At 71.5% G+C, this 23452-nt stretch overlaps 2 protein-coding genes across 2 annotated transcripts; both read right to left on the reverse strand.

Moving 5' to 3' along the window:
* Nucleotides 1–1866: 1866 nt before the first annotated feature.
* EHMT2 (euchromatic histone lysine methyltransferase 2) lies at nt 1867–19538 on the reverse strand. The gene is made up of 28 exons (XM_044981927.1): nt 19453–19538; nt 18834–18888; nt 16778–17062; nt 15488–15744; nt 14635–14707; nt 14350–14447; nt 14095–14271; nt 13297–13401; nt 13067–13178; nt 11338–11439; nt 11114–11259; nt 9644–9787; nt 9276–9499; nt 8953–9138; nt 7477–7559; nt 7247–7353; nt 7022–7144; nt 6829–6930; nt 6504–6608; nt 6043–6197; nt 4986–5153; nt 4758–4902; nt 4355–4432; nt 3607–3722; nt 3352–3438; nt 3162–3240; nt 2737–2912; nt 1867–2358 (listed from the first exon to the last, which is right to left on the reverse strand). Exons 1-28 carry the CDS (start codon nt 19474–19476, stop codon nt 2178–2180), a joined length of 3693 nt encoding a protein of 1230 aa, XP_044837862.1. The 5' UTR covers nt 19477–19538; the 3' UTR covers nt 1867–2177.
* Nucleotides 19539–21827: 2289 nt separating this feature from the next.
* On the reverse strand, nt 21828–23452 carry ZBTB12 (zinc finger and BTB domain containing 12). Its single transcript, XM_044982682.1, is given in 3 exon segments — nt 21828–22506; nt 22541–22612; nt 22615–23452. Coding segments are annotated over 3 exon segments (1260 nt in total). The 5' UTR covers nt 23242–23452; the 3' UTR covers nt 21828–21945.

A 23452-nucleotide genomic window follows, 5' to 3' on the forward strand; every position in this document is an offset into this window, starting at 1 on the left:
CTGGGGCGGGGCGGGGCCGGCGGTTACCTGCCCCACGTCACAGACACCTGCCCCGGGCCACGCCCCTGCACCTGACCGCAAGCCCCGCCCCCTGCGTACCAGGCCACGCCCCCTCGCACCTGCCCAGGTGCCACGTCCATCTCCGGGCCCTTGAGCTTAAGGACTCAGCCCCCAACCTCAACCCCAACACACCCACAACCCGACACCAACACAACCCGACACCCCCAACACAACCCGACACCCCAACCCACACCCCACCCATCCCCGACACCCCCCACACCAACACAACCCGACAATGTGCAATCCACCCCACTCCCTACTCCGTCACTGACACAACCCGACACACAATCACACTCAGCCCCTGCCATCACAACCCCAAGCCAACACCCCAACCCAACTTCGCAACCGCCCACAACAGCATCAACGCCCCTCCCACAATCACACTCACCTGACGCACAAACACTACCGAACAGATGCACCCGGACCTCACACCCCAACGCAATCACCCAGACACAACCGCAAAAGGGGGTAGCAACACAGTGCCCCACCGCCAGGCCTACAAGCAGCCAGTCCTCACCCCCCACTCACACCACAACGTAACTCGAACACAAGACGACAACCCTGAACCTGCAACCCCCACCAGGCAAACAGCCTCCCCTGGCCGGCAGACACCACAACCTGCCCCGCCGCCCCGGGCAGGCACAGCACAAATCCCCCCCCCCAGCCGTGTGTGCAGACACGTGGGTGAGACAAAGCAGACAGCACCACACACAACCCTTGCAACAGCCGCAGGCCACAGACACACAATCGCACCCAGCGCAAAGGGTCCCTGGGACGAAGTGGGACTGGTCGCACTGGGGGCTGGGAGTGCTGGGGGCAGGCCCCTAAGTATCTAGCAAAGCAGAAGGCCGAATGCCTGACACTGTCTCCTAGCAACGGATGGCCCGGCCCCTCCCTGCAAAGGTGCATCTCAAGGTGTGGGAGACAAAGGGGTCAGGTGACCTCCTGGCCCGGGAAGGAAGCGGAGAAGAGAGGAGGGGCCGGAGGGGGGGGGCAGACTGTTGTGGGCTGGGGAAACAGGGGAGCAGGGAGACCGGGCTCTGATCCCCGAGGGGGGGGGGGCTGGGAGGCCCCCAAGATGGACCTCCTGGGGGGATCCGGTTATCTGGGCCTGCAAGACCCTGTCCTGGCCTGTGTTCCTGTCGTCTAAATAAACCTTCTGCTTTGCTGGCTGGCTGAGAGTCCTGGGGAATCGCAGGGAGCCCGGGGGTGCAGGGCCTGGTTCCCCCACACTCCGTGACAGTCACACCCAGGGACACCACAACCCAATCTGCTGACACACAAACACCCACTCGAGACACCGCCACAAATCTCACACAGCCACAACTGACCTCAGCAACCGCAGGGAAACCCACAACCAGGTAAAGCCCTGGACCTCACCCTCAGCACCAACTGATCGCACACACCCCCCAGCAGGGGGGGGCCATCGCGTGCACACCCACACCCCCAGCAGGGAGCAGCGGTCGCACACGCACACACACCCCCGGCAGGGAGCGACGGTTGCATGTGTGCACGCACACACACACACACACACAGAGCAGGGGGCGGTGATTGCACGCGCACACACACACACAGAGCAGGGGGCGGCGGTCGCACACACACACACACACACACAGCAGGGCACGGCGGTTGCACATACACACACAGCAGGGGATGGCGATCGCAGATGCACACAGACACCCAGCAGGGAGTGGTGGTTACACACACACAGCAGGGGGCAGCGGTTGCACGTGCACACCCCCCCCCCAGCAGGGGGCAGCGGTCGCACACCCCCCCGGCAGCGCACGGACAACGCACACCCTGGCCGTGTTCCCGGCGGCGCCGGCGTTTATTGGGTTCAGCCCCCCAGGACGTTACAGTTAAAAAGGGCCCGAGCCGGGGGGTCCCCGGGGTTCCTGCAGCGCTGCCGTTACCGCCAAGGGGTCGCTGGCGGCTGAGCCCTGGGGGAGCCCCAGGAACGGGGCTCAGGGGCCCAGTGTGGCTGGTGGGGTCGTCTAGGGGTTTCCGGGACCCAACAGTGTAGGGGGCTCTGCCAGGGGGCTCAGGGTCCCAGCAGGGGCAGGGTGGGGAGTATCCCCCGGGGGGCTCAGGGGCGGGAATCGGGGTCCCTGGGGGGCTCAGGGGCCCAGCAGGGGCAGCCCCCCCACGTCGGGCAGCAGCTCGGGGTGCGCCTCCAGGCGGGCCAGGCGGCTCTGCTCCAGCGCGATGGCCTCGGCCGAGTGTTTGCACTTCTCCGCCCCGCACTGGCACGTGAAGTATTTGCTCTTGATGTCCCAGAACCGGTCGCCGTAGTCGAACCTGGGGGGGCACGGAGGGGGGGGTGTCACTGGGGGGGACAATACCCCCCCGACAGGCCTGCCCCAGCCCCGCCCCATCTCCTCAGCCCCTCCCATACTCACCAGCCCCTGCCCCAATCTCCTCCCCCAGCGCCCACCCGGCCCCGCCCCATCCCCGCCCCTGGTCCCACCCCAGCCCCTCCCACACTCCCCAGCCAGCCCCACCCCCATCTCCTCAGCCCCGCCCATACTCACCAGGCCCCGCCCCTGGCCCCACCCCAGCTCAGGACTGACCCCAGCCCCTCCCCACACCCCTGCCCCCGGCCCCGCCCGGTGCTGACCCCAGCTCCCGCCCCCGGCGCTGACCCCAGCCCCGCCCCCGGCCCCGCCCCCGGCTGACCCCAGCTCCTCGCCGGCGCGGATGTCGCGGCTGCTGAAGAAGGCGATGCGGGGGAAGCGCAGGTCCTGGTGCAGCATGAACACTCGCACCGGGATGATGTTGGGCTCGCACAGGTGGTTGATGAACCGGCTCACGTTGCCGTAGTAACGGGCATCAATGCAGTACACCTCGCCGTCCTGCGGGGGAGGGGAGAGAACCCAGGAGTCCGGGCCGCCAGCTCTCACCACTATCCCCCACTCCCCTCCCAGAGCTCAGAGTAGAACCCAGGCATCCTGGCTCCCAGCCCCCACCCCCTCCCAGAGCCAGGAGAGAACCCAGGTGTCCTGGCTCCCAGCCGCCACCCCCTCCCAGAGCCAGGAGAGAACCCAGGCGTCCTGGCTCCCAGCACCCCCCCCCCCGAGCACCAGGCATCCGGGCCCCCGCACCTTGTTGTCCAGGTCAAAGAGATACGAGTCATCTTCCCGCACGTCGGCCTCCGCGTCCGAGATCAGCTCCCCCACGTACCTGCGGCGGGGAGGGGGGGCAGAGCCGTCACGTCCCGGCGACTCCCAGCCCTGCCCCCGCCCCCCAGCCGAGCTGGTCCCCCCCCCCGTGCCCCCGCCCCGGCTCACTCACTCGCAGATGAAGGTCCCTTGGGGGATGGTTTGAAGGGCTCGCACCCCCCAGCCCATCTTGGCCGTCCGGTAGAGCTGCAGTCGGACCCTGCCAGGGGAGAAGCTTCTTGTTAACCCGCGGAACTCCCTGCCACATGACACCCCAGCCCACCAGTTCCAGCCCAGCAATCCTAACACTGATTCCTGTTAGCCTGGGGAACTCCCTGCTACTGGACTCTCAGGAATAGGGGGTGATGCCCCCTCCCTGGGGACTCACTTGATGCCGCTCTGGACGACCCGGTTCTTGCAGTTCCTCCAGCAGGTGCACGCCTGGTTACACTCGAAGATGAGGGGCGGCTCGATCTTGTTGAATTCCTGGAGCAGGCGCCCATCCTGAGGGGAGGAGGGGTCATAATCTCTGAATAGCTCCCAAATTCTGCCTCCCCCAGATGGGGTGGGGGAGTGGGGGAAGGCCCATGGGAACTGGGGTCTGAATATTCTAGGGGGGCTGAGGCAGCCATGCAGCCTATGAGAGGGGGGGAATCTGTCAGTTTCATTTGACAGTGTCCAGGCTCCCCCGTCCCGTCAGTTTCATGGCTCCCCCATCACATGTTTGCACAGTCAGTTTCTGGGCTTCCCTCACACCCAATGGGGAAGTTACCAGGCTACCCGCTCCTTCTTCTCATCTGAGAGTCAGTTTCTAAGCTCCTCCCTCCTACCAGCCCCATGGCTCTATTTGTCTGCCTTCAGGCTCCCCCACCCCCATATTCTCGTCAGTTTCCAGGCCCTCCACTGCCATATTTGGTGGTTTTCAGGATACCCTCAGTGTCTATCAGTCCCAATCCAAGTAGTTTCCAGCCCCCCCCCGCCCCCCCCATGGGGTCTGGCATGGCAGTTTCCAGGCTCTCCGCCATCCCCATAGTGTCAATGTAGCAGTTTCCAGGCCCCCCATGGCATCCAGACATGCCAGTTTCATGCCCCCCCGACCGTGCAGTTACCCGGGAAGGGGGGTGTGTGTGTCTCACCTTGTCGTACCAGCAGCGGATGCTGAGTTGGCCGCACAGGCAGTTGCTGGAGGAGCAATCGTCCTGGCAGGTACAATGCTGCAGAAGTGGGGGGGGGGGGACACAGCTTAGCAGGGCCTGACCCCCACCGCAGTTGTCAGTTTCCAGACACCCCCACCCAGTCTGCACCTTCCCTGGTTTCTCAGCAACCCCATTTCCCCTCCAAGCCACCGCAGGCCAGTTTCTAGGCTCCCCCCTCAAAAAACAATTCTGCATTTGTCGGTTTCTAGCCCCCCCCCCCCCCCTACTGCATTTGCAAGGTTCTATGCTCTCCTCCCTCCAAAAATGTTCTGCATTTCTCGGTTTCTAGGCTCCCCTCTCCAGATGGGCAGCTCCGGGCTGCCAGGCCCGCCGGGGCGGCTACCTGCAGGTGTGTGATGTTGCGGTCGATGTTCATGGTGGAGGTCTCGCAGTTCTCCGAGATGTATTTATAGTCGTCGGGACACGGCTCATCGTCCACCGAGTTGACGCAGGGGATGGGCACGTTCTCGTAGCCGCGGGCTACGTCCCTGGGGAGGGGCAGGAGGGGTGAGACCGGAGCTGGCCAGCTGGGGCCCCTCGTCCCCCCACCCCACCCCGGGCCCAGACCCACCTGCTGATGATGCGCTCGGTCCGCAGCGCCCGGTTCAGGATGCCCTGCCGGATCTTGCGGTTCAGCTGCAGGGCGAACCAGACCTCGGAGTTCTCCAGCGTCAGGTCCACGGGGCAGTCGCCCTCCTTGTTCCGCACCTCGGGGTCAGCCCCTCGCGACAGGAACAGCCTGGGGGGGGGGGGGAGATTGGAACCCAGGAGTCCTGCGCTGTAACCACCAGCCCCCACTCCCCTCCCAGAGCTGGGGAGAGAACCCAGGAGTCCTGGCTCCCAGCCCCCACTGCTCTGACCCACCAGCCCCCACTCCCCTCCCAGAGCCGGGGAGAGAACCCAGGAGTCCTGGCTCCCAGCCCCCACTGCTCTGACCCACCAGCCCCCACTCCCCTCCCAGAGCCGGGGAGAGAACCCAGGAGTCCTGGCTCCCAGCCCCCACTGCTCTGACCCACCAGCCCCCACTCCCCTCCCAGAGCCGGGGAGAGAACCCAGGAGTCCTGGCTCCCAGCCCCCCCTGCTCTAACCACCAGCCCCCACTCCCCTCCCAGAGCTGGGGAGAGAACCCAGGAGTCCCGGCTCCCAGCCCCCCTGCTCTAACCCAGCAGCCCCACTCCCCTTCCAGTGCCTGGGAGAGAACCCAGGAGTCCTGGCTCCCAGCCCCCCCTGCTTTAACCCAGCAGCCCCACTCCCCTCCCAGAGCTGGGAAAGAACCCAGGAGTCCAGGCTCCCCTCCCCCTCCCCCCGGCTCTAACCACCAGCCCCCACTCCCCTCCCAGAGCTGGGGAGAGAACCCAGGAGTCCTGGCTCCCAGCCCCCCCTGCTTTAACCCACCAGCCCCCACTCCCCTCCCAGAGCTGGGAGAGAACCCAGGAGTCCTGGCTCCCAGCCCCCCTGCTCTAACCACCAGCCCCCACTCCCCTCCCAGAGCCGGGAGAGAACCCAGGAGTCCTGGCTCCCAGCCCCCCCTGCTTTAACCCAGCAGCCCCACTCCCCTCCCAGAGCTGGGAGAGAACCCAGGAGTCCAGGCGCCGCCCCCCCGGCTCTAACCACCAGCCCGCGCTCACATGACGCAGTCGTGGTAGCTCTCGCGGGCGGCGATGTGCAGCGGCGTGTCCCCGTGGCAGTTCACGGCGTGCAGGTCGCACTGCGCGTTCAGCAGCACCTCGGCGATCTCCGCGCTGCCCGTGAAGGAGGCCCAGTGCAGGCAGATGTTCTCCTCCTGCGGGGGAGGGGTTACGGGGAGCCTTGAAACCAGCAAACCCAGCTCCGACCGGGGGGGGGCGGGGGGGGGGGCTGGAAACCAGCAAACACATCGAGGGGCAGTAGAGACAGCGGCCAGTGCTAGGGGTGGAGCCAAGACACCAATACACAGACTGGGAGGGGAGCCTGGAAACCGACAGAGACGTGGAGGGAGCCTGGAACCAGACACATGCAGAGACAGCGACAGGTACAGATTTGTGGGGCAGGGGGGCATTGAGAAGCCAAGACCCCGAGAGCGCCGGGGGAGCGAGAAACCGCCACTCACGTTGTCCGTCAGGGTGACGTCGGCGCCGCGGGTCAGCAGCATGCGGATCACCTCGATGTGCTTGTGCTCCGCAGCCCAGATGATGGGGGTCCAGCCGCCGTTGTCCTGCCGGGGGGAGCACGGGGGTCAGCGCTGCCGGACGGGGGGGAGCCCCCTGCTGCCCCCGCCTCTAGCGCCGCCCTGGGGAGCCCTGACTGCCCGGGCAGAGCCCCCTGCTCCCCGCCCGGCTGCCCCCGCCCCTAGTGCCCGCCTGGGGCCATGGGGAGCCCTGACGGCCCGGGCAGAGCCCCCTGCTGGCAGCCGGACGCCTGGGTCCCCGACTCACCTGGGCGTTGACGTCCACCTGCCCCGTGGCCAGCAGCAGAGAGACCATGGCCAGGTTCCCGCACTTGGCCGCGTGATGGAGGCAGGTCGAACCATCCTCCTCCTGGGGGGCGGGGGGGAGACCATGTTGTGATTGGCAGGCAGGAAGCCCCCCGCCCGCCCTGCGCCCCCCGCCCTGCGCCCCCCGCGCTGACCTTGCTGTAGACGCAGCCGCCCCGGCGGACGATGTACCGCGCCGTCTCCACCTGGTTGCTCACCACGGCCTCCATGAGCGGCGTCCGCCGCGTCTTGTCCACCGCGTTGATGTTGGCGCCAGCCTGGGGTGGGGGGGGGGGGGGTTTAACAGCCAGACTCTGAGCTCGCCCCCTGCCAGGCAGGAATCCCCCTGCCCCCCCGCCCCGCCCCCCTCGCCGCCCCACCTGCAGCAGCACGTGGCAGATCTCCAGGTACCCCTTCTGCGCGGCGGCGTGCAGCGGGGTGCGCTTGCTCTGCTGGTCGCTCTGGAAGTTGGGGTCCAGGTTGTCCACTGGGGGAGGGGGAGGCAGAGAATCGGGGACCAGGATCAGAGCCGGGAGCGGGGTCACAGCCCCACACGCCCTCCCTGCCCCCACATCCCCCCCCAGCCCCCCTCCCCGGGGCCCCCACTCACGCAGCATCAGCAGCACCTTCTGCAGCTCGCCCTGCTTGACGGAGAGGTAGAGCTGGCGCGGGTGGAACCGCAGCTTCTTCCGCCTGGCGGAGCGAGGGAACAAGACGGGGTCAGTGGCAGGGCTGGCGGGGGACGCACAGGGAAGGGGAGGCCACGGGACGGAGCATTGGTGGGTGCGGTGGGATCACAGGTGTGTGGCGGAGGGAGCCCTGGGGGGCCAGAGGGAGATGGACTGGTGGTTTCCCTGGGACCACAGGGACGTGTGTGGGTGGGGGGAAATGAGTGGGTGCCATGAGTCACAGATGGGCCATACCAGGCGGCAGAGAGAGAGGTGGGTTGGGAGGATGGTGGATGCCAGGGGGAGGATTGTGTTGGATTTCAAGGGGCAGGACAACGTACTGGTGGGTGTGGTGGGATCTCAGCGGCTGGGGTGGGGACTGGTGTATTGGTGGGTGCGGTGGGATCTCAGTGGCTGGGGCAGGGACAGGTGTATTGGTGGGTGCCGTGCGATCTCGGTGGCTGGGGCGGGGACGGGTGTATTGGTGGGTGCAGTGGGATCTTCGTGGGTGCAGTGGGATCTCAGTGGCTGGGGCAGGGACAGGTGTATTGGTGGGTGCGGTGGGATCTCAGTGGCTAGGGCAGGGACAGGTGTATTGGTGGGTGCCGTGGGATCTCGGTGGCTGGGGCGGGGACAGGTGTATTGGTGGGTGCAGTGGGATCTCGGTGGCTGGGGCGGGGACAGGTGTATTGGTGGGTGCGGTGGGATCTCAGTGGCTAGGGCGGAGACAGGTGTATCGGTGGGTGCAGTGGCATGTCAGTGGCTGGGGCGGAAACAGGTGTATTGGTGGGTGCCGTGGGATCTCGGTGGCTGGGGCGGGGACAGGTGTATTAGTGGGTGCGGTGGGATCTCGGTGGCTGGGGCGGGGACAGGTGTATCAGTGGGTGCGGTGGGATCTCAGTGGCTAGGGCGGGGACAGGTGTATCGGTGGGTGCGGTGGGATCTCAGTGGCTAGGGCGGGGACAGGTGTATCGGTGGGTGCAGTGGCATGTCAGTGGCTGGGGCGGAAACAGGTGTATTGGTGGGTGCGATGGGATCTCGGTGGCTGGGGCAGGGACAGGTGTATTGGTGGGTGCGGTGGGATCTCAGTGGCTGAGGCGGGGACAGGTGTATTGGTGGGTGCAGTGGGATCTCGGTGGCTGGGGCGGGGACAGGTGTATTGGTGGGTGCCGTGGGATCTCGGTGGCTCTGGCGGGGACAGGTGTATTGGTGGGTGCCGTGGGATCTCGGTGGCTGGGGCGGGGACAGGTGTATTGGTGGGTACGGTGGGATCTCGGTGGCTGGGGTGAGGACAGGTGTATTGGTGGGTGAAGTGGGATCTCAGTGGCTGAGGCGGGGACAGGTGTATTGGTGGGTGCAGTGGGATCACAGAGAGCAGGAGGGTCGTGGGAAGCGGGCGGAGGGTCTGGGGGTCCCACCTCTCGGCCTCCTGCACGATCAAGGCCTTCTCGAGCTGCTCGCGGCCCGGCCCCGGGCCCAGCCCCAGCGGCGAGATGGCGGCGCCCGACGGCAGGGTCAGCACGGGCCCCCCGGAGCTGTCGATCCCGTCGGCCAGTGGGTCGTGGGGGACCAGGCGTCCCTCGCCCTTCCCCCGCATCCGGGCGCTGAACGGGAGAGGAGGGGGCAGCAGGGTGGGGGGGTCAGAGACCGAGACACCCCCTCCCCGGCCTGGCCCCCGCGGTGCCCCTCCCCCCCCCCACTGACGCGCTCTCCGCCCCCCCCGCGCCCCGCGGCGGCTCACCTGGGCTGGGTGGTGTCGGCGCGGCCGGGGGCGTCGGGGGGCTCCTGGCCGGGGGGCGGGGGGGCGGGGGTAGAGGTGTCGGCCCGGGCGATGGTGATCTCCTGGGCCTCCGAGGCGTCCTCGCCGCAGTGCGGGCAGAAGATCAGCCCGTTGAGCTGGGACACGCAGCCCTTGTGGAACCGGTGGGTCACCCGCAGGTCGGGGTGGCACTCCAGGAAGGTGCCCTGCGGGGAGACGGGGCCCCTCAGTCCCCACCCGTGGCCCCCCGGCGCCCCCTCAGTGCCCCCCGGCGCCCCCCACTCCCGATCCGCGGCCCCCCGGCACCCCCGGCGCCCCCCACTCCCGACCCGCGGCCCCCCCGCACTCACGGCCGTGCAGAAGTGCCCGCAGCCGGGGCAGCAGTGGTGTTTCACCATCCGGGCGCGATGGGACTCGCACAGAACCATGAGGGGCACCCGGCTGGACGGGCGCATGGTCTCCCGCTTCAGCACGCTGGAGCCGCAGCCGCTCAGCTGGGGAGGGGGATGGGAGGTCAGCCCGGACGCCAGGGTCCCGTCCCTCCCCAGAGTCTCACCCAGCCGCATCTCAGCGCTGGGCAAGGGGTCCCTTCCCATCCCAAACAACCCGTGCCCCACCCCAGAGCCAGCCGCAGCTCAGTGCTGAGCTGGGGGTCCCCAGATAACCAGCCCCCCGTGCCCCACCCCAGAGCCAGCTACAGCTCAGTGCTGAGCTGGGGGTCCCCAGATAACCAGCCCCCCATGCCCCACCCCAGCGCCAGCTGCAGCTCAGTGCAGGGCTGGGGATCCCCAGATAACCAGCCCCCCGTGCCCCACCCCAGCGCCAGCCGCAGCTCAGTGCTGAGCTGGGGGTCCCCAGATAACCAGCCCCCCGTGCCCCACCCCAGAGCCAGCCGCAGCTCAGTGCTGAGCTGGGGGTCCCCAGATAACCAGCCCCCCATGCCCCACCCCAGAGCCAGCCGCAGCTCAGTCCTGAGCTGGGGGTCCCCAGATAACCAGCCCCCCGTGCCCCACCCCAGAGCCAGCCGCAGCTCAGTGCTGAGCTGGGGGTCCCCAGATAACCAGCCCCCCATGCCCCACCCCAGCGCCAGCTGCAGCTCAGTGCAGGGCTGGGGATCCCCAGATAACCAGCCCCCCGTGCCCCACCCCAGAGCCAGCCGCAGCTCAGTGCCGGGCAAGGGGTCCCTTCCTGTCTCAAACACTCTGTGGCCACATCACCCCACCAGCTGTGCTTCCCTGTCGGCCCCGCCCCTGCCTGTCAGCCCCGCCTCCTCACTGCCCCGTTGGCCCTGCCCCTCACCGCCCTGTCGGCCCCGCCCCTGCCTGTCAGCCCCGCCTCTTCATTGCCCCGTCAGCCCCGCCCCTGCCTGTCAGCTCCACCCCCTCACCTCCCCACCCCCTCACCTCCCCGCCGGCCCCGCCCTCGCCCCCTCACCTCCCCGCCGCCCCCGCCCCCGCCCCCTCACCTCCCCACCGGCCCCGCCCCTCACCTCCCCGCCAGCCCCGCCCCACCTCCCCGCCAGCCCCGCCCCCACCCCTCCCCTCCCCGCCGGCCCCGCCCCCGCCCCCTCACCTCCCCGCCGGCCCCGCCCCCGCCCCCTCACCTCGCCGCCGCCCCCGCCCCCTCACCTCCCCACCGCCCCCGCCCCCTCACCTCCCCGCCGGCCCCGCCCCCGCCCCCTCACCTCCCCGCCGGCCCCGCCCCCGCCCCCTCACCTCCCCGTCAGCCCCGCCCCCTCACCTCCCCGCCAGCCCCACCCCCTCCCCGCCGGCCCTGCCCCCGCCCCTCCCCTCCCCGCCGGCCCCGCCCCCGCCCCTCACCTCCCCGTCGGCGCTCTCGGTGGCCATGCAGTGGCTGCGGGCGGCCTCGCTGAGCCGCTCGATCTTGGGGGCCTCCATGCGGCAGGAGCAGAGGGGCAGCTCCTCGAAGCGCTCGGTCTCCAGCGAGCTCGTCTCGTTGGACACGCCTGGGGGGGGGAGCCGGTCAGTGGGGGAGGGGGGATGGCGGCCGGGTTGGGGGGAAGCAGAGGGGGGCCGGGTCTCACCTGCGTTGTTGGGGGACAGCGCCCCCTCGCCGGGCAGCTCCAGACACCCCAGCGGCACCTCCGTGTACTCGCTGTGCCCGGCCGCGGGGACCCCGTTGACACCTGGCCGAGGGGGCGACAGGGACACGTGTGCAGGGAGCCGCGGCTGCCCCCCCCCAGGCGCCCCCCGGCCTCACCCCCGGATCCCAGCCCGCCGGTTCCCCTCCTGCCCGGGTCAGGCCGACCCCCCCCCCAGGCGCCCCCCGGCCTCACCCCCGGATCCCAGCCCGCCGGTTCCCCTCCTGCCCGGGTCCGGCCGACCCCCCCCCCAGGCGCCCCCCGGCCTCACCCCCGGATCCCAGCCCGCCGGTTCCCCTCCTGCCCGGGTCAGGCCGTCCCCCCCCCCAGGCGCCCCCCGGCCTCACCCCCGGATCCCAGCCCGCCGGTTCCCCTCCTGCCCGGGTCCGGCCGACCCCCCCGCAGGCGCCCCCCGTCCTCACCCCCGGATCCCAGCCCGCCGGTTCCCCTCCTGCCCGGGTCAGGCCGACCCCCCCCCCAGGCGCCCCCCGGCCTCACCCCCGGATCCCAGCCCGCCGGTTCCCCTCCTGCCCGGGTCCGGCCGACACCCCCCCAGGCGCCCCCCGGCCTCACCCCCGGATCCCAGCCCGCCGGTTCCCCTCCTGCCCGGGTCCGGCCGACACCCCCCCGCAGGCGCCCCCCGTCCTCACCCCCGGATCCCAGCCCGCCGGTTCCCCTCCGGCCCGGGTCCGGCCGACCCCCCCCCAGGCGCCCCCCGTCCTCACCCCCGGATCCCAGCCCGCCGGTTCCCCTCCTGCCCGGGTCCGGCCGACACCCCCCCAGGCGCCCCCCGGCCTCACCCCCGGATCCCAGCCCGCCGGTTCCCCTCCTGCCCGGGTCCGGCCGACCCCCCCCCCAGGCGCCCCCCGGCCTCACCCCCGGATCCCAGCCCGCCGGTTCCCCTCCTGCCCGGGTCCGGCCGACACACCCCCCCCCGGCGCCCCCCATCCTCACCCCCGGATCCCAGCCCGCCGGGTCCCCTCCCGCCCGGGTCCGGCCGACACCCCCCCCCCCCGGCGCCCCCAGTCCTCACCCCCGGATCCCTGCCCGCCGGTTCCCCTCCTGCCCGGGTCCGGCCGACACCCCCCCCCCAGGCGCCACCCTTCCTCCCCCCAGGATCCCAGCCCGGCGGTTCCCCTCCTGCCCGGGGCCGGCCGACCCCCCCCCAGGCGCCCCCCGGCCTCACCCCCGGATCCCAGCCCGCCGGTTCCCCTCCTGCCCGGGTCCGGCCGACACCCCCCCCCAGGCGCCCCCCGTCCTCACCCCCGGATCCCAGCCCGCCGGTTCCCCTCCTGCCCGGGTCCGGCCGACACCCCCCCAGGCGCCCCCCGGCCTCACCCCAGGATCCCAGCGCCGCCTTCGCTGGCCCCTTTCTCTGGCACCGTTTGGGGCAGGAACGAGGCGCCGGCGCCGCCAGGAAGCCCAAAGCCCCGGCTTGGCGCCGGCACCGCCCTGGCGTCCCCATGCCCGGAGAGGGAGCAGGCACCGAAACCACCACGGAATCCCGCCCGGGGGGAACACAGCAGGGGGGTGGGGAATATCTCCCAGGCCAGGGGGGCTCCGGACACGGCTCCGGTACCGCCGCCAAGCCCAGACCCTCCTCTCTCCGCCGGCGCCACCCGCCTCGGCTCCGCAGCCACGCGCCGCCACGCGCCGCCACGGGCCCCCTCACCTCGCCCGTCCTTGGGCCGAGCCTCCTTCCTCTTGCGTTTGCGGGACGGTTTGACCCAGGGGCTGTCGTTCTTCCAGCGCTTCTTGGCCTTGCGCTTGGTGCTGGAGGCGCTCTGGGGGCGGAGCCGGGTGGGGGGGGGCGAGAACACGGAACGGTCATGGGGGAAGAGAAGGGGGGAAGTTCTCCTGCCCCCCCCGGCCCCCCATCCTGCCCCCCCCCCGGGGGCTCACCCTGTCCGACATGGTCCCGGATTCTTCGTCTTCGTCATCCTCCTCCTCCTCCTCCTCCTCCTCCTCTTCCTCGCTCATCTGTTCCCCTGCCCTGTCGGCCTCCGACTGGACACGAGAAGAGAAAAGCTCAGCTGGGGGGAGAAGCCAATTCAGGCATCCGGCCCCGGCCCCGAATGAGCAGCGACTCCCCTTCCCGAACACAGGGCGCCCCACCCCAGAGCCAGCCGCAGCTCAGGGCAGGGCCAGGGGTCCCCGGATAACCAGCCCCCCGCGCCCCACCCCAGAGCCAGCCGCACCTCAGGGCAGGGCCAGGGGTCCCCACCCAACCAGCCCTCGCGCCCCACCCCAGAGCCAGCCGCACCTCAGGGCAGGGCCAGGGATCCCCACCCAACCAGCCCTCGCGCCCCACCCCAGAGCCAGCCGCAGCTCAGGGCAGGGCCAGGGGTCCCCACCCAACCGGCCCCCGCGCCCCACCCCAGAGCCAGCCGCACCTCAGGGCAGGGCCAGGGGTCCCCACCCAACCAGCCCCCGCGCCCCACCCCAGAGCCAGCCGCACCTCAGGGCAGGGCCAGGGGTCCCCACCCAACCAGCCCCCGCGCCCCACCCCAGAGCCAGCCGCACCTCAGGGCAGGGCCAGGGGTCCCCACCCAACCAGCCCCCGCGCCCCACCCCAGAGCCAGCCGCACCTCAGGGCAGGGCCAGGGGTCCCCGGATAACCAGCCCCCGCGCCCCACCCCAGAGCCAGCCGCATCTGAGCGCCAGGTCCCCGTGTGTGCAGCCCAGCCCAGCCCAGCCCACCTTGCTGTCCGAGTCACCGTGCTCGTCCACGGAGTAGCTGTCGTAGAAAAGGCTGAAGTCCTCGCCCACCTCGGTCTCCCACTCCTCCAGGGGCCCCCCCGCACCCCGGGCCCCCGAGGGGTCCCCCAGGGGGCGGGACTCGCTGGGCGGAGCCGCCATTTCCTCCGTCACCGTGATCTGGGGAGGACAATGGGTCAGAGCTGCACCGCGCCCCAGGAGGGAGGGAGGGACCCAGGCGTCCGGGTGGGGCCGTACCTCGGTGCTGGCCCGGGGGCTGGATCTGTGCAGGGAGGACGGGAGCCGCTTGTGAATCGAATCCGTCCTGTAGTCCAGCTTCTGCCGCTTGGCCGGCTCTGGGGGGAGAGCGAATGAACGAGGGGGGGCGGGAGATGCCCCCCAGCTCCGCCAGCGCCCCTCACTCCCGACCCGCAGCCCCCCCAGCGCCCCTCACTCCCGACCCGCAGCCCCCCCAGCGCCCCTCACTCCCGACCCGCAGCCCCCCCAGCGCCCCTCACTCCCGACCCGCAGCCCCCCGGATACCTGGCTCCTCGATGCTCCGCAGGTCGTCAGAGACTCGGAAATGCAGCATCTCAGAGACTCGCTTTTCGGGGACCTGCGGACAGGATTGGGGGGGAGGGGGGGGTCAGACACGGCGCTGAAACCTGGAGCAGCCCCTCCCTAAGGCGCTGATGGAACCCAGGCGTCCGAGACACTGTCCTTAGGGGCTGCAGTGGAGGTGAGAGGATGGGGTCAGGCAGCTGGGATGACACCTCGGGGGAGGGTTAGCCTGGGGAGGGGCATGAGGGGACCCAGGCGTCCGGGACGACACCCTAGGGCGGCTTATGCTGGGGAGGGGTGCAAGGGGACCCAGGCGTCCGGGACGACACCCTGTGGGGGCTTACGCCAGGGAGGGGCGCAAGGGGACCCAGGCGTCCGGGACGACACCCCAGGGGAGGGGCTTACGCTGGGGAGGGGTGCAAGGGGACCCAGGCGTCCGGGACGACACCCTGGGGGGACTTACACCAAGGAGGGGCGCAAGGGGACCCAGGCATCCGGGACGACATCCCAGGGGAAGGGCGCGAGGGGACCCAGGCGTCCGGGACGACACCCCAGGGGAGGGGCGCGAGGGGACCCAGGCGTCCGGGACGACACCCCAGGGGAGGGGCGCGAGGGGACCCAGGCGTCCGGGACGACACCCCAGGGGAGGGGCGCGAGGGGACCCAGGCGTCCGGGACGACACCCCAGGGGAAGGGCGCGAGGGGACCCAGGCGTCCGGGACGACACCCCAGGGGAGGGGCGCGAGGGGACCCATCCGTCCGGGACGACACCCCAAGGGAGGGGCGCGAGGGGACCCAGGCGTCCGGGACGACACCCCTGCCCCACTAGAACCCACCTGTCCGTTGCTGGGCTTGGCCATGGTCTTGCGGGCCCGGTGGACCTTGGGCTTGGGGTCCGGGGGGGCGGGGGGCGCGGGCTCCCCCGCGGGCCCCCCCTCCGGGGGCAGGCGGGCGCCGGGCAGGCTGAGCAGCCGCATGGCCAGGCTCTGCACCGACGGGGGCGACTTGCTGGTGCCCGTCAGGGACATCTTGGCGCGGCTCGGCCCCCCGCCGGCCTTGCTGGGCGACGAGGGCAGCGTCTTGCTGGCGTGGCCTGGGGGAGAGACGGTGCTCCTCACTCCCGACCCGCAGCCCCCCGGGGCCCCTCACTCCCGACCCGCAGCCCCCCGGGGCCCCTCACTCCCGACCCGCAGCCCCCCGGGGCCCCTCCTTCCCCCCGACCCACAGCCCCCCGGGGCCCCTCACTCCCGACCCGCAGCCCCCCGCGGCCCCTCACTCTCCCCAAGCCGCCGCCCCCCGGTGTCCTTCTCCCCCCCGACCCGCAGCCCCCCGGGGCGCCTCACTCCCCCCGACCCGCAGCCCCCCGGTGTCCTTCTCCCCCCCGACCCACAGCCCCCCGGGGCCCCTCCTTCCCCCCGACCCGCAGCCCCCCGGGGCCCCTCACTCCCAACCCGCAGACCCCAGTGTCCTTCTCCCCCCCGACCCGCAGCCCCCCGGGGCTCCTCCCCCCGACCCGCAGCCCCCCGGGGCCCCTCACTCTCCCCAACCCGCAGACCCCAGTGTCCTTCTCCCCCCCGACTCGCAGCCCCCCGGGGCCCCTCCTCCCCCCGCAGCACCCCGGGGCCCCTCAATCTCCCCACCCCGCAGACCCCAGTGTCCTTCTCCCCCCCTACTCGCAGCCCCCCGGGGCCCCTCCTCCCCCCGCAGCACCCCGGGGCCCCTCACTGCCCCCGACCCACAGCCCCCCGGTGTCCTTCCTCTCTCCCGGGGCCCCTCACTCTGACCCGCAGCCCCCCCAGTGTCCTTCCCTCCTGCGGCCCCTCACTCCTGACCTGCCGCCCCCCAGCTCCCCTCCCCCCGACCCGCAGCCCCCCGGTGTCCTTCCTCTCCCCCGGGGCCCCTCACTCCCCCCAACCCGCAGCCCCCCAGGGCCCCTCACTCCTGACCCGCCGCCCCCCAGCTCCCCTCCCCCAGACCCGCAGCCCCCTGGTGTCCTCCTCGCAGGGCTGCTCCCCTCCCTCTGATCCGCAGCCCCCCCAGCTCCTCTCGGACCCACAGCCCCCGGCACCTTTTCCTTCCCCCCCAGCACCACCCCACGGACCCTTCCCCCTGGCCCCCCCACTCACCTGGCAGCCCCTTGCTCCCTGAGCCGGGTGTGACCATCACAGTTGCTGGGGTCCCCTCCTCTTCGGGTGACGCTCCAGCCACCTCCTTGGGGCTCCCGGACACCTGGGTCCTCACCACCTCGTCCCCGCTGTTCCTCTCTGTGGGGGGACTCTCCCCGTCCCCTCCCCCACTGCTCTCCCCGTCCCGGCCCGGCTTCCACTTCTCCTCCGGCCCCAGGGCCCTTGGCGGGAGCCCGGCACCGGTGGGGAGGTCCCGGGGGGGCACCTGCCCCATGGGATGCTGACCTGGGGGGGAGAAGAGGAGAGATGGGGGGACTGTCCATGTTTCAGCAGCCCCATGTTCGTCCGTGGGGCTGACGCTGGTGGGGGCAACCCCCCAAAGCAAGGGGAGGGGCCGGTCTGTCCCTAGCCCGCCCCGCGGGGCCCCGGGTGCGCAGGGCTGAGGGGAACCCCAAGGGGATCGGGGGGCCCGTGGGTCATGGGGGCGCGGGGCTGAGGGGAACCCCAAGGGGATCGGGGGGCCCGTGGGTCAGGGGGACGCGGGGCTGAGGGGAACCCCAAGGGGATCGGGGGGCCCGTGCGTCATGGGGGCGCAGGGCTGAGGGGAACCCCAAGGGGATCGGGGGGCCCATGGGTCATGGGGGCGCAGGGCTGAGGGGAACCCCAAGGGGATAGGTGGGCCCGTGGGTCATGGGGGCGCGGGGCTGACGGGAACCCCAAGGAGATCGGGGGGCCCGTGACTGAGGGGCGCGGGGCTGAGGGGAACCCCAAAGGGATCGGGGGGCCCGTGCGTCATGGGGGCGCGGGGCTGACGGGAACCCCAAGGGGATCGGGGGGCCCGTGCGTCATGGGGGCGCGGGGCTGACGGGAACCCCAAGGGGATCGGGGGGCCCGTGCGTCATGGGGGCGCGGGGCTGACGGGAACCTCAAGGGGATCGGGGGGCCCGTGTGTCATGGGGGCGCGGGGCTGACGGGAACCCCAAGGGGATCGGGGGGCCCGTGTGTCTGGGGGGCGCGGGGCTGAGGGGAACCCCAAAGGGATCGGGGGGCCCGTGGGTCATGGGGGCGCGGGGCTGACGGGAACCCCAAGGGGATCGGGGGGCCCGTGTGTCATGGGGGCGCGGGGCTGACGGGAACCCCAAGGGGATCGGGGGGCCCTTGGGTCAGGGGGGCGCAGGGCTGACGGGAACCCCAAGGGGATCGGGGGGCCCGTGGGTCATGGGGGCGCGGGGCTGACGGGAACCCCAAGGGGATCGGGGGGCCCGTGCGTCATGGGGGCGCGGGGCTGACGGGAACCCCAAGGGGATCGGGGGGCCCGTGCGTCATGGGGGCGCGGGGCTGACGGGAACCCCAAGGGGATCGGGGGGCCCGTGCGTCATGGGGGCGCGGGGCTGACGGGAACCCCAAGGGGATCGGGGGGCCCGTGCGTCATGGGGGCGCGGGGCTGACGGGAACCCCAAGGGGATCGGGGGGCCCGTGTGTCATGGGGGCGTGGGGCTGACGGGAACCCCAAGGGGATCGGGGGGCCCTTGGGTCAGGGGGGCGCGGGGCTGACGGGAACCCCAAGGGGATCGGGGGGCCCGTGTGTCATGGGGCGCAGGGCTGACGGGAACCCCAAGGGGATCGGGGGGCCCGTGGGTCATGGGGGCGTGGGGCTGAGGGGAACCCCAAGGGGATCGGGGGGCCCGTGGGTCATGGGGCGCGGGGCTGACGGGAACCCCAAGGGGATCGGGGGGCCCGTGGGTCATGGGGGCGCGGGGCTGACGGGAACCCCAAGGGGATCGGGGGGGCCGTGGGTCAGGGGGGCGCAGGGAAAGGGGGGGCGCGGGGGCCCTGTAACCGGTGCAGGGGCGGAGCCGGGAGCCCGTAAGGGGCCGGTGCCGTTACCCCAGCCAGGACCTCACCCCTGGGGCCAGGCGTCCCAGCCATGGGGCCGGGAGCCCCTGGGACCCCCAGCGCCGCCCCCTGGCCGGGGCGATATCCCGGCCCCACGAGTCTGCAGCTCCCAGGGCCGGCGCCGGGGGGCACGTGGGGGGCACTGCCCCCCCCCACTCACCTTTCTCTCCCGGCTCCTTCTCCGCCACCAGCGCCGCCCCCCTCGGCTCGTCCCGCTGCGGAGAGAGACGGGGTCAGAGGTGCCCAGTGCCCCCGGCCGGCCCCCCACTGCCCCCCAGCCCGGCCCCCCCAGCCCGGCCCCCAGCCAGCAACCCCCCCCTGCCCCCCAGCCCGGCCCCCCCAGCCCGGCCCCCAGCCAGCAACCCCCCCCACTGCCCCCCAGCCCGGCCCCCCCAGCCAGCAACCCCCCCCACTGCCCCCCAGCCCGGCCCCCCCAGCCAGCAACCCCCCCTGCCCCCCAGCCCAGCCCCCAGCCAGCAACCCCCCCCACTGCCCCCCAGCCCGGCCCCCCACTGCGGACCATCCAGGCCGCCACAGCCCGTCGCCCCCGCCAGAAACCCCCCCCACGGCCCCCCAGCCCGGCCCCCCAGCCAGCAACCCCCCCCACTGCCCCCCAGCCCGGCCCCCCCAGCCCGGCCCCCCCAGCCAGCAACCCCCCCCACTGCCCCCCAGCCCGCGCTGGGGCCCGACCCCGCCCCCCCATTAGCCCCGGGCTCACACAGACTCGCCCCGCCCACCCCGGACGCCTGGGTCCCTCCGCCCCTCCGCCCCTCCCCCACCTCGCCCGCTCCCGCCGCCTCCATGGCTCGGTCCCGGCAGCCGCGCGGCGGCAGCGCCCGGCAGTGACGTCACCAACGGGGCGGCCGGAGAGCCCGAGGCCCCGCCCCCAGCGCAGCAAACCCCGCCCCCTCCCGCCCCCCAGCGATCCCCATTGGCGCTTCCCTGGGAACGTCCCCCACCCAGCCCCCCGAGCCGGGGAGAGAACCCAGGAGTCCTGGCTCTCAGCCCCCCCTGCTCTAACCCACCAGCCCCCACTCCCCTCCCAGAGCTGGGAGAGAACCCAGGAGTCCTGGCTCCCAGCCCCCCCTGCACTAAGCCACCAGCCCCCACTCCCCTCCCCTCCCAGAGCTGGGGAGAGAACCCAGGAGTCCTGGCTCCCAGCCCCCCCTGCTCTAACCCACCAGCCCCCACTCCCCTCCCAGAGCCGGGGAGAGAACCCAGGAGTCCTGGCTCCCAGCCCCCCCTGCTCTAACCCACCAGCCCCCACTCCCCTCCCAGAGCCCGGAGAGAACCCAGGAGTCCTGGCTCCCAGCCCCCCCTGCTCTAACCCACCAGCCCCCACTCCCCTCCCAGAGCCGGGGAGAGAACCCAGGAGTCCTGGCTCCCAGCCCCCCCTGCTCTAACCCACCAGCCCCCACTCCCCTCCCAGAGCCCGGAGAGAACCCAGGAGTCCTGGCTCCCAGCCCCCCCTGCTCTAACCCACCAGCCCCCACTCCCCTCCCAGAGCCGGGGAGAGAACCCAGGAGTCCTGGCTCCCAGCCCCCCCTGCTCTAACCCACCAGCCCCCACTCCCCTCCCAGAGCTGGGAGAGAACCCAGGAGTCCTGGCTCCCAGCCCCCCCTGCTCTAACTCACCAGCCCCCACTCCCCTCCCAGAGCCGGGGAGAGAACCCAGGAGTCCTGGCTCTCAGCCCCCCTGCTCTAACCCACCAGCCCCCACTCCCCTCCCAGAGCCCGGAGAGAACCCAGGAGTCCTGGCTCCCAGCCCCCCCTGCTCTAACCCACCAGCCCCCACTCCCCGCCCAGAGCCGGGGAGAGAACCCAGGAGTCCTGGCTCCCAGCCCCCCCTGCTCTAACCCACCAGCCCCCACTCCCCTCCCAGAGCCGGGGAGAGAACCCAGGAGTCCTGGCTCTCAGCCCCCCTGCTCTAACCCACCAGCCCCCACTCCCCTCCCAGAGCTGGGAGAGAACCCAGGAGTCCGGGCTCCCAGCCCCCCCTGCTCTAACCCACCAGCCCCCACTCCCCTCCCAGAGCCCGGAGAGAACCCAGGAGTCCTGGCTCCCAGCTCCCCCTGCTCTAACCACCAGCCCCCACTCCCCTCCCAGAGCCCGGAGAGAACCCAGGAGTCCTGGCTCCCAGCCCCCCCTGCTCTAACCCACCAGCCCCCACTCCCAAATAAAACAACTTTGACACTTTTTTCTTTTCTTTCTTTTTAATTAAAAAAAAGCTTTAAACGATCTAAAAACTGGTTGTGGACGTGGCGGGTGAGCCCCAGCGCCGGCGCCCCCCAGAGGGGAACAGCCGCCTCAGCAGCCCCCGCCCTGGGGCCAGAGGGGACCCGACACCCCCCAGAGAGGCCAGGTCCCGTGCCCCATCCCCGCCCGTCCCCCTCTAATTCCTAGTGGCTAAATCTGCGCTCGGCCAGCTGAAGGGTGCTAACCCGTCTTGCCGGCGGAAAGGAGAGATGGATAAAAGCCTACTACTACCAGCTACTGGAGATTCCCCCCGCCCGCGGCCTTTCGCTCGGCGCATCCTGGGCTCCAATTCCCGCCGGGACGTCCGTTCTTTGGTTGCTGGGAAAACACACCCGGCTCTAACCTAGTAGCCCCCCTCCCTTTCCCTCCCCTCCCTGAGCCTGGGACGGAACCCAGGGGTCCTGGCTCCTAGCCCACACCCCCAGATCTAACCACCAGCCCTCACTCCCCTCCCAGAGCTGAGGAGAGAACCCAGGAGTCCTGGCTCCCAGCCCCTGCCCCCCCCCCGCTCTAACCACTAGACCCACCTCCCCTCCCAGAGCCAGGGAGGGAACCCAGGAGTCCTGGCTCCCAGGCCCCCCTGCTCTAACCACTACACCCCACTCCCCTCCCAGAGCGGGGGAGAGAACCCAGGTGTCCTGGCTCCCAGCCTCCCTGCTCTAACCACTACACCCCACTCCCCTCCCAGAGCCGGGGAGAGAACCCAGGAGTCCTGGCTCCCAGCCTCCCTGCTCTAACCACTACACCCCACTCCCTTCCCAGAGCCGGGGAGAGAACCCAGGAGTCCTGGCTCCCAGCCTCCCTGCTCTAACCACTACACCCCACTCCCCTCCCAGAGCCGGGGAGAGAACCCAGGAGTCCTGGCTCCCAGCCTCCCTGCTCTAACCACTACACCCCACTCCCCTCCCAGAGCCAGGGAGAGAACCCAGGAGTCCTGGCTCCCAGCGCCCCTGCTCTAACCACTACACCCCACTCCCCTCCCGGAGCCGGGGCGAGAACCCAGGAGCCCCGGCGCCCCTAGGGCAGCAGGACGTTGATCTCGGAGACGCTGGCCTCCAGCACGTTCTCGGCGGTGGTCTTGCCGTGCTGCTCCTTGAGGTGGCGGCGGATGGCGGGCTTGTGGGCGAAGCGCACGTCGCAGTAGGAGCAGCGGTAGGGGCGCTGCCCGCTGTGCAGGTTCATGTGGTCGTGCAGGGTGGATTTCTGGGTGAAGCTCTTGCCGCAGACGGCGCAGGAGTGGGACTTCACGCCCCGGTGCACGTTCATGTGCCGGTTGAGGTTGCTGCTGTGGTTGAACTGCTTGCCGCAGCGCGGGCACATGAAGATGAAGTGCTGGGCCCGCATGTGGAAGACCAGCTTCTCCACCCCCTGGAAGGCCTCCTCGCACTTGGCGCAGCGGATGCTGCGCAGCGGGTGGGGGCCCGCCGGCCCCCCGCGCCCGGCCCCGGGGCGCCCGCCGCCCTCCTCCGCGTAGGTGCCCCCCGGGAAGATGAGCAGCCCCTCGCCCTCGGCGTCCTCGGCCAGGCTGTAGCAGGCCTTGACCACGCCCTGCGGGGCCGGCTCGGGCGGCGCCGGCCCCTCGGCCACCGTGGAGTTCACCTGGGCCTCCTGCTGCTGCTCCTTGGCCCAGCCGGGCGGCGGGGCCCCCTCCTTGGCCCAGGCCGCCACCGCCGCCGCCTGCTGCTTCTTCTGCCGCTGCGCCACCTCCAGGGCCGACTCCACCTTGACGATGCAGATGTCGGAGACGCCGTCGTCGTCCCCGTAGTCCTCTTCCTCCTCCTCGTCCTTCAGCTCCAGCTCCTCCAGCTCCAGCTTCAGGGGCCAGGCTGGCAGGCGGTGCCGGGCCCGCTCCTGGGCCGAGGGGCCGGCCGGCGCCCGGGCGGCGCCCCCCTTGGCCGGGGGGGCGTCCTCCTTGAGGCCGATCTGGGGCTGGATGAACTGGGAGAGGGCGTTGCGGCACTTCTCCACCACGTGCTCCATCTGCAGGTAGCTGGCGGCCGTCAGGTAGTTGACGATGTCGCGCACGGCGAACTCCAGGGCGCCGGTGTAGCAGGAGAGCAGCAGGTCGGCCACGATCTTGGCGCTGTGCATGAGGGAGACCTGCAGCTCGGAGGAGGGGTTCAGCAGGAACTGGTCGCGCAGGAACGGGGAGCAGGCCGCCAGGATCACCTTGTGGCCCCGGAACTTCAGGCTCTCGGCCACGATGGTCACGTCGCAGAACCGCTCCTCCGAGCGCAGCTGGTTCATGTTCCGCAGCGTGGCCGCCTCGTGCCCCGGCAGCTGGAACCGCAGCAGCTCCACGCCCGACGCCATGGCGGGGGGCTGGGAGGGGAGCCGGGGGGGCGCGGGGGAGCTGCGGGGCCTGGAAGGGGGAGTTGTGGGGTGGAGGACGAGCTGGGGCCTGGAAGCTGGAGATGGGGGCAGTTGTGGGGTGGAGGAGGAGCTGGAAGGGGGAGCCAGGGGAGTTGTGGGGGGGAAAGGGAGCTGGATGGCCAGAAGGGGGAGTTAGGGGGCTGGAAGGGGC

The sequence above is a fragment of the Mauremys mutica genome, chromosome 12 (genome assembly GCF_020497125.1).
Source record: "Mauremys mutica isolate MM-2020 ecotype Southern chromosome 12, ASM2049712v1, whole genome shotgun sequence".
Lineage (NCBI taxonomy): Eukaryota > Metazoa > Chordata > Testudines > Geoemydidae > Mauremys > Mauremys mutica.

Coding starts and splice junctions, on each gene's coding strand:
- EHMT2 (XM_044981927.1), bottom strand. CDS start 19,476: ATGGAGGCGGCGGGAGCGGGCGAG. Junction 7,354..7,476: donor GAAGGTGCTGCTGATGCTGC/GTGAGTGGGGGC, acceptor CCCCTCCCCCAG/TGGACAACCTGGACCCCAAC. Junction 6,198..6,503: donor ACGTCACCCTGACGGACAAC/GTGAGTGGCGGT, acceptor CCTCCCCCGCAG/GAGGAGAACATCTGCCTGCA.